This window comes from Colletotrichum siamense, assembly GCF_013390195.1.
Source record: "Colletotrichum siamense strain Cg363 chromosome Unknown KSG_Cg363_contig01, whole genome shotgun sequence".
Lineage (NCBI taxonomy): Eukaryota > Fungi > Ascomycota > Sordariomycetes > Glomerellales > Glomerellaceae > Colletotrichum > Colletotrichum siamense.
Window position 1 is genome coordinate 5,860,177 of NW_023501014.1, and position 13,221 is coordinate 5,873,397.

At 54.2% G+C, this 13,221-nt stretch overlaps 4 protein-coding genes across 4 annotated transcripts; 2 read left to right on the plus strand and 2 right to left on the minus strand.

Annotated features, from left to right (window-relative positions):
• Positions 1–325: 325 nt before the first annotated feature.
• Positions 326–5,942, minus strand: NUP188 (Nucleoporin NUP188; the record flags this gene model as incomplete). Its single annotated transcript, XM_036633324.1, has 3 exons — positions 326–1,684; positions 1,730–5,813; positions 5,872–5,942. 3 exons carry the CDS (start codon positions 5,940–5,942, stop codon positions 326–328), a joined length of 5,514 nt encoding a protein of 1,837 aa, XP_036501043.1.
• Positions 5,943–6,715: 773 nt separating this feature from the next.
• On the plus strand, positions 6,716–9,004 carry trp-1 (Multifunctional tryptophan biosynthesis protein; the record flags this gene model as incomplete). The annotated part of the gene is made up of 1 exon (XM_036633325.1): positions 6,716–9,004. One exon carries the CDS (start codon positions 6,716–6,718, stop codon positions 9,002–9,004), a length of 2,289 nt encoding a protein of 762 aa, XP_036501044.1.
• A 352-nt stretch (positions 9,005–9,356) lies between these two features.
• Positions 9,357–10,930, plus strand: CGCS363_v001477 (uncharacterized protein; the record flags this gene model as incomplete). Its single annotated transcript, XM_036633326.1, has 5 exons — positions 9,357–9,540; positions 9,667–9,891; positions 9,956–10,062; positions 10,130–10,369; positions 10,451–10,930. The coding sequence occupies 5 exons, from the start codon at positions 9,357–9,359 to the stop codon at positions 10,928–10,930; spliced, it is 1,236 nt and encodes a 411-aa protein (XP_036501045.1).
• A 344-nt stretch (positions 10,931–11,274) lies between these two features.
• On the minus strand, positions 11,275–12,404 carry CGCS363_v001478 (uncharacterized protein; the record flags this gene model as incomplete). Its single annotated transcript, XM_036633327.1, has 2 exons — positions 11,275–12,156; positions 12,240–12,404. 2 exons carry the CDS (start codon positions 12,402–12,404, stop codon positions 11,275–11,277), a joined length of 1,047 nt encoding a protein of 348 aa, XP_036501050.1.
• Between the last annotated feature and the right edge of the window lie 817 nt (positions 12,405–13,221).

The window sequence follows — 13,221 nt, forward strand, 5'->3', positions numbered from 1 at the left end:
TTTCTCAAAAGGCTGGATAGACGTGGTGGCATGGCATCTGCGGGTGTAAGACACCAAATTTATGGCAATCGAAGAAATCCTACTCCATTCTCTCACTGAGACGTGCTCCGACATTCACAACCATGCTGCTCACGGCATGCACCAAAAGGGTGTTGTTCCCAGCTTGGGTATCCGCTGATTTAATTCTACACCAAATGAGATCCAGTGGTTGCCGGAAAATGTACACTTTCATCCTATACACATCAACGCCTGAGCCATGTTTTAATCTTGAATCCCCCCTTTCGTTCCCTGGGCTACGAGGCCGCTCATATCGTGACTGCTACTATTAGTCCTCCTCTAGTTCTTCGCTCAATACATCCCTCACAGCCTCCAGTTGCGACAGCACCTTGCTCTCGAGCAGGTTCTCTGGCTGTCCGTTATCGCCGGATGCGCCCGTCTTGGTGCTCTTCCACTCGACTTCGCGCTGGCCCAGTGGCAGGAGTCTGTCGCGGAGCAGCTTTCGGCTGGAAAGCCAGAAGTCGATGTTCTCCAGTAACGAAGCGGCGTCCCATTGAACCTCGGGGATGTCTCTGTTGTTTGCAGTCCGCAGAGCGGCAATGACACGGGTCAAAAGCGCAAGGGAATGAACCTCAGATACGGATAGCAGGGTAACGTAGTGAGGCGCTTCTCTAGACGCGGTCCGGCTGGCCCCGGGAGCCTCAAAACGGTCGACGCTAGACTTGAGCAGAAGAGGGAATTGGTTCAGAACGTAGGCAAGTTCGGGAGCAACGGTCCCACCCAGGGCTGTAAGCAGATTCAGCAGCAAAGGAAGTACGCCCTTTACCCAAATGCTATAGCATCGCTGTGGTCCGATGGCTTCTGAGAAGGGGGAGATGTTTCCACGGCGCATGAAATTTGTGATGCCAGCCGACGTCAAGTGGCTCAGCAAGCCGTCGCAAGCCATTTGTTCTGCCACCGCCGGGAGTGTCGAGAGCTCCAAGAGGAACAGCAAACTAAGTTCGCCGTAGATGGGGTCGTTGTTAACGGCAAGCTTGTCGGCCCACGAGAAGAGCGATGTTGCAGCATGCATGGCGTCATATGATGCCATGATGTTCAGAATCTGCGTCTGGCATTGGTCGATTGTCGGCATATTGAGACAGGCTTGCAGGATGGCGGTAAGGAGAGCCAAATCCTCGGGCGCTACGGCAGCCTCGGTATCGTGAACAAGAGCGACAAGAGTCCTGAATCCCTTGGCGACCACTCTATCCAGCAGATTCAAAATGGTTTGGGTGAGTGTGACGGAGAATCCCTCGCCGCCGTTCTTGGACGCTCCAAGGCCCTTCTTCTCAGCTGCACTGTAAGCCCGCAGAGTGACGTAGATGGTCTTGAGCATGGTTCGGTAGTACGAGATAGATCCCGGGTTAAACGGCTCCTCGACTCCGCTAACGATAGTGAAGAGCGTTCCGAGGACCTGGTTAACATCGTGGGATGAAATGGGACGACCGACAAGGCGCTGAACGAGCAGAAGACTGAGGTCGGCACGCTCCTCGACAATGCGCATGAAAATGTTCTCGGGTCCTTGGTTTGATCGGTTCGCCTCAAGGCACTGTTGAGAGACCTGGAGCATCTGCTTGGCAATAGTCTCGTTCTCCGGAAGACTGCTGCTGAGCTCAAGTAACAAGAATTCCCAAGCGTGGAACAACGACTGCAAAGGGTTAGTACTAACTTTTGTAGCTGAAGAGAAACTCACAATTTGCGCGTCAACGAGGGATAGGTTTGCGTTAGCAATGCCCATTTCGTTGCAGAAACCGCTGTTGCGACGACCATGCCAGCTGGGGTCGAAGCTTAGCATTTCAGTAGCACTTTCCAGGTCGTAGAAGTAGCTTCTGCCAAGCTCACCAGGCCTCAGAGCCGTTCGCTTAAAGGCTTCCAGAGAGACTCCTGGGTATTTGCTTGTGAAGTTCTTCGCAAAGTTGGTGTGAAGGGAGTTGTTGTAGCTAGAGACTTCGACGCCATCGCGGAGATAGTAGTCGAGGTCTGACACCAGGCTCTTCGCGAATACATCAGCGCCACCCATCTGACGCAAATGGTAGAGCTGCATGGCAAAGATCTCGGCAATGTAAGCAGCCATCTTTGCATCGATGGCAGCCTTGACGGCGTCCGTTTTGCTGGTGACTGTGAAGCTGTTAAGGTCCTTGACGTAAAGACGCAAAGAATCTAAGAAGGCTGAGTCCTTCTGCATGGTAAAGATAGTCCAGGGCCAGTGGTTCTGGGATGATGCTACAAAGTCCAGGATACGAAGCGCCTCCGCAATCTCCAGTTCCTTGATCTTTCTCAGCTTCGTGAACGCAGTGGCAAGGACGGAATTGGGGGCGGATGAAGCGTCCTTCTTGCCGCCCTTCAGAGCATCTCTGGGCGTCTTGCCAGTCAGCAGGCAATTCGACAACCATGTTTGACGGTTTTGAACAATTGTCGAGAAGAACTTCCATGTGGTTTGCACGTCCCTGCTAACAAGGAAGGGTTTATCGAGCCTTGACAGCACCTGAATGAACGACCGAGACAACAGAGGACCAAGATATCCTAGAAGTGATGGAGGGTCGTCATTGGCTTTGGCTGCGCTCAGAACCAGCGCCTCGAGGAGCAGAAGAGCCGGTCGCCGGAATTGCTCGCATATGGCGCAGAGCCTCGCGAGAATCGACGATGTCTTGAAAAGATGATCCTCAAACCTTGCTGATGGTCGTTCGAGGTAGTTGGCCACACGCAGCAGCGTTGTCGTGAATTTGAGGGTCGAGATGAGTTGCTCTTGTGCGGAAGCTAGCCTGTCCTGATAGAGTGTTGAATCCGGGATGTGCAAACCGTTGACAAGTGTAGCCAGGAGCGGCTGGAACCGAAGAGAGCCAGTAGACGGCGAGAGGAAAGAATCAATGATGTAGGAAGCGGCAGGCTCCAAGCACACCGTCAGGGTCTCTGAGTTATCTTTGTTACCCATACCGTAAGTGTGAGAAATGATGCGGTCCATCACCGGAACCACATGGCGGATGAGCAGAGTTCGGTGTAGTTCTGAAGCAAACCGCCATGTTGACGAAGTCTCGAATACGTCCACAGCGGCTTGCGCGATGGCCAGGCTGACTTTACCGAGCACCTTGTCTGCCACGCCAAGCCAGACATTATTTGATACTTTCTGCCGACCAACTAGCTTGTTGCCCGACTTGCGCTGGACAGCACTGCTCTTGACGCTGTCAATGAGGCTGTCGAAGAGGCGAACAGAAGAGAGGAGCAAGTCGAAGCGATCACCAACAAGATCCAGGTTGCCTGTGATCTTTGCCAGTTTACCAGCTTGAGCATCGGAGTTCAAAAGTCCGCAGCGGGCCAGGTAAGACCACACCCTAGTAGGGCACAAGGGCAGAATTGCATGCAAAAACTGGACGCAGGAGTTGAGCACTGTGATGCCCTGGCCATCAGTTGCCTTGTCGTCTTGCATGTAAACGTCCATGGTCTCGCACACAACAGCAACCAGATCCTTGTTGCCAGAAATGTGCTTGCCAATTTCTTCCAACAACTCCAATCCAGACTTAAGCGAATCGTCACCGCTGAGTCCCTGTTGCTCAGACTTGAGTACTTCAGCGCGAAGAAGAGTAGACAACAGAACGATAGTCTCCGCCGTTTCCTCTGGCTGGAAGCCATCTAGCTCGCTGCGGTAAATCTCGGGCGAGAGCTGTACCTCCAGTCTCTTGCCTAGTAGGGCGAGCGCTGAGTGCTCATATTCCATCAGAACAACTCGCCCCGTATCCGTGATGAAGCGTCCATAGGTTTCCGCAGGTATCCTGAATGAGTCATCGAGTCGAGTCCTCCTGTTCCATGCGGTCGCGGGTGTGAAGAGTGGGATATCCTCCAGGAGGCAGAAAGTGTTAGTATTGTCTTCCTCTTGGGCCAACTCATATTCTTGGTAATCGTCAGGTAGGATAAAGGTGAGAGTTGGGGTTTTGCGCAAAAGATTGACCACAATATCTGAACGACCATCGGCAACAGTGCAGTTTGCCAAAGCACGACAAATGTTGAGGAAGGGCAACAGCTCGAAAGGGTAGCGGCTTAGTGCTTGGTGGAAGTAATACTCCAGAGTGGTGGCATCTTGAAGTACTTCACCCAGAACATCGTTCGCGGGTGCAAGGACAGGCTTTGCCAAGTCCCAGTATTGTTGACCAGCCGACAGAACTGACAGAAGCGAGGTGACCGAGTCAGACTGGTATCCCACAAATGGATAGGTAGCCTTCAGGAAATCAACAAAGGCAAGGCGTACCCTCGAGCTGATGAGCGGCGTGAAAGCGCCCTCACTCAAACCACCGATAGCAAGCGCCATCTCGGAAACAACCTCATACGCCCGCCCATTGGATGTCACAGCTACTGCGAGCTGCTCCACAACCTGCATGTCCTTATCAAGGCCAGCGCCTGTAAGGAAGATGTCGAACGACTTGCCGTCGAGAGAGACGATACTACCGGCCGAAAGTCGGCGACTAGGCGTAGGACGGATCAGCACACCAGCTTCGAATGTCTCTTGGGAGCGCTGGTTCTGCAGAGCGTCTCGCTTTTCGATTCTTTCGTGATGTGAGACAAACATGCGGTGAACGATAACAGTCCAGGCAAAGATGACGGGGCTTTGACTTTCGCAATCGGCGTTTGCAGCCGCCAGGATTGCATTGTGTACCGTCTCGAGGACAGATGGTGCAGTAATGTAAGGATCCTCGTCTCCGCGATACTCGGGTGTCTCCTCCGAGAGAGATTCTATGGATCTCGACGGGTTGAGCATTTTGAGCGAAATCGCAGTTATGAGCGATCTGAGGGGCATGATGAGTGAACCAATGCTCTCATTTGGCTGTTTGCGGTTAGCTTCGTTCCTTAAAGATAGTATCAGTAAACTTGCCGCAGTGATTCCGCTGAAGAAACCGTAGCCCTCCATAAGAGCGAACCATTGTCCAACAATCGCGCAGGGCACGAAAGCATCGCCGTTTCCATCCACGGCCTGGAAAACCACCGATAGAGCATGGACAGTTTCGGTCAGGACCGTCCGCACCCACTCCAACTCGAGTTCCTCAACCAGTAAGGTCTTGTCTTCCAGTACCGAGCCTAAGCCCTCCGCCAGTCTTCCAGCGGAATCTGTCACGAATTGGAGGTAGGTTGTGAGTAGGTCGGCCAGGTATTTGGGGCGATCGGTCGCGGCAAGCAGTCTCGGAGGTGTTGATGGCGCATTGCCAGTCGTTATCTGGGTCGAAGGTTGCGTGTAGAGGAGGTTTTCGTGAACCAAATCGGCTGTCATCAGGAAATTGCGACGTTCAGCGAGGTACGTCTGGAAGATGCGCTGTCGCCTCGTATCGTCCTTCTCGAATTCAGCCCAGATGGCTTCGGCATCCAGCGCCGCCCCAGAAAGCGGGACCAGGGATGAAGATTGAACATTAGCAATTCCGGCGGCTTCCTGCAAGTTGACCGCGTCTTGCGTAGAGAGAGGGCCTGTGAGGTGGCTCGCTGGACGGGACTGGAACTCGACAACGGTCGCTCGAAGCGCGGCGACGAGGTTGACTTTGGCATTCTTGCTCAACCATTGCGCATCCTCCTTAATGACCTTGATATCAAATTTGTCATTTGGCGTGGGGGTAACGTGGATGGCGGCGGTCTTGGTCTCGAATTCGGTCTTTGTGGAATCGCTTGGCGGCGCAAAGGCGGTGGCCGGGTCTTTGATGAGGGATCGCACGTATTCGTCTTGCAAAAACTGTATCACAGCTTTGGTTTTTCGTCGCGTGTCGTCCTTGTCGGCTAGAGCAGAAGCGACGAGCTTCCAGGAGCTGATGCGATGTCAGTTGCTGGGCATCGATAAAGTCAACAAATAGCACGGCTACCCACATGATGATTTTGTCTCCATTCAGACATTCCTCCAAAGGAGGAAAATACAGACGATCCGCCACATTCGCCATTGCCGCAGAGGTCGATTGGGCGAAGCGATCAGGATCCAGTCTGCATCAGGCGAGGCTGCGATGAGCTATGTTGCCTGGGTTGCGAGAGAGAAAGCAAGTCGACGCGCTTGTACACTTGGACCCGCGAATGCTTTTGCAGCCTTTCTGATGGTGGTTGGCTGGAGCTCAACTTTTTTGGGAGCTCCAATTCCTGGGTTTTTCCGGCAGATGAGCCTAGCTTCTTCTGTGCTAGCGCTCCCCAGTACCCGCGGTACGTACCGACAGCTCATGAAAGAGCTATTTAGTTTGGTCAACTTTCTCATGTTCACAGCATTCAATGGTACAAATCTACAGATTGATTCAAAACAATTCTTGTTTCATCATCGCAATGTCCCATCAACATGTAATTGAAATATAAGCAATTAGGAGTGGTTGAAAGCACAAGTGCAGAGTCTGGGGATTGCCTGTGTGACCAAATAGGTAGCCCCGGGGGGACCGGGATGTGATAGCGGCGGGGCAATCTATCAGCGCTTGCCTCCGGCACCGATGGGCACTGTCTTCTACCGCCAGTTTGCTGGTAAACGCACAGTAAGGTTTAAGCTCCGACATACGGTACTGTCTTCCTTCCTCAACCGCCTTTTCATTTGTACTGCAAACCGACCCGTTGACTCACTTCAGTCAATCTACACTCACACCTACCGGTATCTTCAACTACTGGTACAACAATTCTCGAGCGAGAACGACCACGAGCTCCCAATTGACCCGTTTTTCCGAGGCTCGAGTGCGTTTCCAAGATGCCGTCTCTCGATATCATCGATCACTCACCCCACCACCCGGACCCGTCACCACCGATTCCGACGGCATCCAACTTGATTCTCATCGACAATTACGACTCTTTCACCTGGAACGTCTACCAGTACCTGGTTCTTGAAGGCGCAAACGTCACCGTCTTCAGAAATGACAAGATCACGCTCCCTGAGTTGATTGACAAGAAGCCAACTCAATTGATCATCAGCCCTGGACCTGGACATCCCGAGACCGACTCTGGCGTTAGTCGAGATGCCATTAAGCACTTTGCCGGCAAGATCCCCATTTTTGGAGTTTGCATGGGTCAGCAGTGCATTTTCGATGTCTACGGAGGAGAGGTTGGGTCCGCAGGAGAATGGCTTCACGGCAAGACGTCTCCTCTGACACATGATGCCAAGGGTGTGTACGCTGGCCTGCGCCAAGGTCTCCCGGTCACCAGGTACCACTCGCTCGCCGGCACTCGTGTTACTCTGCCGAGTTGTCTCGAAGTCACTTCCTGGGTTGCCACGGCAGATGGCTCACCGGGCATTATTCAAGGTGTTCGACACAAGGAGTACACGATCGAGGGTGTTCAGTTCCATCCCGAGAGTATTCTTACCGCTGATGGTCGTACCATGCTTCGAAACTTCCTGCAGCTTCAGGGCGGCACTTGGGAGGAGAACGAGAAGCTTCAGAAAGGCTCCGCTGCGAGTGGTGAGTCCAAGGTGGTGGCCTCCGCGCCAGCGAAGAAAAACAACATCTTGCAGCAGATCTACGCCCACAGAAAGGCATCCGTTGCCGCTCAAAAGTTGATTCCCTCGCAAAGACCCGCTGATCTCCAAGCCGCCTACGACTTGAACGCCGCTCCGCCTCAGGTCTCTTTCGTCGACCGCTTGCGTCAGACCCCGTTCGATGTTTCCCTCATGGCAGAGATCAAGAGAGCCTCGCCTTCTAAGGGTATCTTTGACATCAACATCAACGCTCCTACGCAGGCAAAGAAGTATGCTCTTGCCGGCGCCAGCGTCATCTCCGTCCTTACCGAGCCAGAGTGGTTCAAGGGAAGCATCGAGGATCTTCGTGCCGTCAGACAAGTATTGAATGGCATGCCCAACAGACCAGCTATCCTTCGCAAAGAGTTCATCTTTGAGGAATACCAGATTCTTGAGGCAAGACTGGCCGGTGCCGACACCGTGCTTCTGATTGTCAAGATGCTGGAGACGGAGCTGCTGGAGAGGTTATACAAGTACTCCCTGTCATTGGGCATGGAGCCGCTTGTGGAGGTGCAAAACGCCGAGGAGATGACTACTGCACTGGAGCTGGGCGCCAAGGCCATTGGTGTCAACAACCGCAACTTGGAGAGCTTCGAGGTCGACATGAACACAACGAGCAGGCTGAGGAGTATGGTGTCTGAGAACACCATAATCTGTGCCCTCAGCGGTATCAACAGCCACAAGGACGTTCAAATGTGCAAGAATGACGGCATCAACGCCATTCTCGTTGGCGAGGCTATTGTCAGAGCCCCTGACACCACCAAGTTCATCAGAGAGCTGTGCTCCGGCTCAGACGCCGAGCCTGAGCCGGTTAAGACTCAACCTTTGTTCGTCAAGATCTGCGGCACGAGGACGCCAGAGGCTGCTCTGGAGGCTGTGAAGTCTGGTGCCGACTTTGTCGGAATCTGCCTGGTTCCTGGTGCCAAGCGCTGCATATCCGATGAGACGGCCGCGGCGATTTCAGAGGCGGTCCACTCATATACGCCTGCAGCGACCCGGCAAGAGTCAAGGATACCCACAAAGTCTGCAACAGACTACTACACGGCGTCGGTCTCCAGACTATCAAGCTCTCGCCCGCTCCTCGCGGGTATCTTCCAAAACCAACCACTGGACGAGGTCTTGGAGAAGCAGAAGCGCTTCAACTTGGACATTGTACAGCTCCATGGAAATGAGCCTATCGAGTGGGCAAATCTCATTCCTGTCCCTGTCATCCGCGCATTCAAGCCCAACTCGATTGGTCTTGGTCTCCGTGGCTACCACACCATCCCTTTGCTCGACTCCGGTGCCGGCTCTGGTAAGCTTCTCGACGTCTCTAGCGTCAAGGAAATTCTGGCGAAGGACCCTGAGCTGCAGGTCATCCTGGCGGGTGGTCTGAACCCAGACAACGTGATCGAGGCGGTCAAGGCAGTTGGAGAGTTTGGTGATCGTATCGTCGGCGTTGACGTGAGCAGTGGTGTTGAGGAGGACGGCAAGCAGAGCCTGGATAAGATCAGAACATTCATCAAGAATGCGAAGGGCTTCAGGTAGAAGGTGAATGGCCATGAGCAAGAAAGGCGATGAACAATAGACAGCTACGTCTCGCAAGAAAACACAATACCTCATCGTCGTCACTGATCGTCACTAAACTGGAAGTCAAACCCAAGAACCTCCTTCCAATTGCTATTTCATACCTACCCGCTCTTCCTCGTGGCCCCCACTCAGCCTTCTTTTTGAGATAAATAGGCTGCCCAGCTTGAAGGGTGATCTTTTTTCTTCTTCCCTTCCATCGCGAGATCACATCTGCACAGCGAGGGTACAGAGTGAGATCGGCGATATTCGAACAGCATCAGAACGAACCGTCCCAAAAAGAACAAGCACATACCTAGCCCGGAAGATAACGATGGTGGCAGGTATCTTCAAGGACAGGGTTCTCGCGGCCGCTGGCGAAAACGAGCACGCAGTTGCGGAACTCCAGAGCTGGACCCAGATGCGGAAGGGGCGTTTTTCACTCGACATGGACGACTCGGTTACGCACCTTCTTTGTACCGAGGAACAGTTCAAACACAGGAAAAAGAACAAGAGGAGTACGTCTCAGGTCTTCATTTCACTTTCCATATCCTCATGGCCTGGACCTTCCCTGTTGAGGGTGACAAACTCTCCTCATCCTATCGTTTGGGTAAAGTACTGATGACCGTGTATTACAATTGCAGTCCAAGAAGCCATGCAGAAAAACAAGGACAAAGACAAGAAGATCAAGATCAATGTCGTTCATGTTGATTGGTTCACCTTCTCCTGTACTCGCAACAAGAAGCTGCGCGAATGCGACTATGACTTCAAAGCCATCAAACGCCGAGAACTTATCAAGTCGAGGAAGGAGAAAGAAGAGGATGCCAGGATTCGTAATCTTCTGCTTGGCCGGGATTGGATCAACCCTGGTAAGTATATCACTGACGAGTTGATCATCCCCCCTCCATGAGGTTCCGACATTAATATCATTAGATCTCTACCACGTCTTTACGGACGAGTACCACTTCCGATACGAGATCCAGCTCTTTCGCAACACCGAGGACGAGTATGGCGCCGTGCATGAGAAGTACGAGCTCTATGTAAGTCTTCGCCAGCCAGTAGACCGACACCGCGCGAAAGCATGCTAACTACTGCCTTTCCCCTCAGCTCTTCGAGTCCCATGCAAAGCCCTGTCTCTACTGGTTCGGGACTAAGCTGTATCAGAAGAAGGACGACGGCGTCTGGCGCTTCCGTGCCATCGAGCGCCCCAGCACCACCTGCGGAGTCTTCGAGCGCGAGTTCGAGCACTTCACGAACTTCTTCCGGATCAAGACCAGATACCCCTGGTGCGATCGAGTCCTGAAGTCCGGTACTGGAGAGAAGACGGACTTCAACTACACGCCCCCGGTAAGGATGGCTCTTTCTTTTTACTAATATCATCGAGCCAGATATCCTGTGCTGAATAGTCTGCTAACATGGGAATCTCAGACGCGAGGCAAGCCTGTCGGAGACTGGCTGACCCCAGGCCTCACCTATGACGAGTGCGTCAAGCGCAACATTGAGACCCGCCTTCTCTTTGCCGACCTGTTCGGCGACGAGCTCCCCGCCAACATCCAGATCGACGTCGCCGTGACAGAGCTCCTCAACGAGATCATCGACCAGGCTTGCTCCGCTCATTGCGGGGGTCTCTGCGATGCCTTTCATGAGATGTGGGCGGCTGAGGTGCCAGCCCCTGCTCTGAGAGAGACACCCATCCAAACCGCCAGCGTCGAAGAGGAGGTATCGGGCAACACGTTCAGCACTCCCTCGGATAGCGTGTCGCAGCTGAGCATGGAAGACATTGACGAACGCCTTGGTGCCATGCAGGAATGTGAGATGGAGGATGCGACGGCTCCCTCCTTGGACAAAGACGAGTGGTGGCCAACCAACGCTGCTTCCTCCGAGGACCTCACCATGCAGGATTGGTGAAAGGGACACATGGAATGAGTGATCTACATACACTACCCAAAAGATGATTTTCAGGGGCATTTGGATGGCGACCAGGTTGAGTGCATGCTGAACAATTTTGGAAGGGGAAACACAGCGAGACATCGGGAGCGAGAAATCTGCTTTTTTGCATTTGAGAAACACCAAGCTCAAGACTTTCATAGACCTAGAAGGCACAGCGCCCTTCGATTTCATTTTCTTCAATAGACCAATCTCGCATTCTTTTAATAACGCTTATGCAACCCTTTCCAGCCCGTTCCCCCAAACGCCTCCCAGAACCCAGCAAAAAATCCACACAAGCTCCCCTTCTCCTTCAGGGGCAAGTATCAAAACCTCAACTTGGGCATGACAAAGACCAACAGCACCAGCGCGACCATGAGGCCGTACACCCACGCGTACAGCATCATCCTTCCCCACCAGCCCTTCCCCTCCGTCATCCGGCGCAGCGTTCCCATGCGCCGGCTCGCCGCGTCCATCCCGCGCTCCGTCTTGTCCATGCCCTCGCCCGCGCGCGAGAGCACGTTCTTATCCTCCTCCAGCGTGCTCGAGAAGCGCTGCGACGACGCCTTGAGCGCGCCCGCCATCTTGAGGATCGACTCGGACAGCGCGTCCTGCTCCTGGCGCTGCCGGTCCAGCAGCGCTTCCGCGGTCGCCGTCGACGCTGCGCCTGTTGAAGCGGTGGATTTCAGGGTGTTGCTGCGCCGCTGGGCGAAGAGGGCTGCGCGCGCTGTGGATGTTGCCGTTGCCGTGCCCGTCGACGTCGCTGTTTCCGGTTCTGCGGCGGCGGTGGTGTTGGCGGCGCCGCGGGGGCGTAGGGTCTGTGACGTTGTCGTTGGTGTTGACGTTGATTCCGGCGCCGGTGCGTGTGCTGGTGCCGCCGCCGCTGCTCCCAATGGCGGCGCGAGGTCAGGGATGTCCTCCGCGGAGTCGTCGTCGCCCGTGTCTTCGGTGGGTATGTCTGTGGACCGCGAGTTCGTGCTCTCACTGGGCGTGGGGATGATCTCGCCGAGGATGTCCTCGCCGTCGGAGCTGTAGTCGTCGTCGTCCTCGTGCAGCTGCTCGAGGTCGTGCATGCGGTCCACCAGCCTCTCGAGCAGCTCGCGCTTGCGGTTGAGGTCGGCCTGCATGTCCTGCCTGCGCGCGAGGAGCTTGACGTGGAGGGCCTCCTGCTCGACGCGGGTCAAGAGGCTGCGTGCGTAGTCCAGATTCTGTACGGGTTTCCGCAAGTCAGTCGCTTGTGTGGGAGGATCACCTCTCGAGTAGAGGAGGGGGCCAAACGAGAGACACTCACCGAGTTCAACCGCGCCCTCTCGAATTCGCTCGCGCGCAACCTCCTTTCGCGATCGTGGTCCGCGTGCAGGATCGTCTGGTCGAGGCGGCGGAGCAGCTGGCTCAGTTCCGCGACGCCGCGCTCCGGGGGCGCGGGCGCCGACGTCGACGATGACAGCCGCGCCATGGTTCACTTTCGTATGTTGCACTTCCTTTTTCTCGTCACTCGTAATCGTATCTTTCTTTTACTCGTATCCTGCGGGAATGGCGGCTGTAGGGGCGGGCGAAAACGGTTTTGACAGGGTGTCTGAAGCTGATGATGTCGTTGGAGGGGGGTCCAGCCACGGTGGCTGAAGCTCTACATAGTATCGCATTGCGGTCGCGCACGGGCCATGCTCAAAGTAAAGTGCAGAATCCCATGTCGCTGAGGATTCACATGCATGAGTCTTCTTCTGCCCACGCAACTCAGCGACGAACTTACTTGTCCGTTCTAGCCATACACTCTTGGGGAACCGGGAAAACTATCCTAACGATTTGGATCTCTCGTCGGCGGGTGATAGGTCTCATGAAATCAGCTACGCCTCAAGCAACGCGTCTTCGACTCGTAAGAACAGACACGTGAAACGCCGTCAGCTGATCACTTTTTCTCGTGTAAGCTCTGTCCCCATCCCCGTCTTACACGAGACCAGCCGATGTGAATGATACTCTGCTGCTGCCTCCTTCGTGTATCTTACTCAGGCATCCCATACACAATGTCCTTTGTCTAAGACGATGTGCGTGAGATCATCCGAAGCTTTAGTTTTGATTGTGATGCCTTGCATGCCGCATCATCACAGGACGTCAGTGCCGTAGGAGTAGACCTGTTCGTCCAAGAAATGGGCAAGTCCGAGCTTAAACACGCTCCCCCGCCATCTGATGCGAATACAGCAGTAGATGGCGGCGTGTGGATAGGCAGAAAGGAGCATGAGTGATCAACCTCGTCTGGACTATCTGTTGCCGGATGA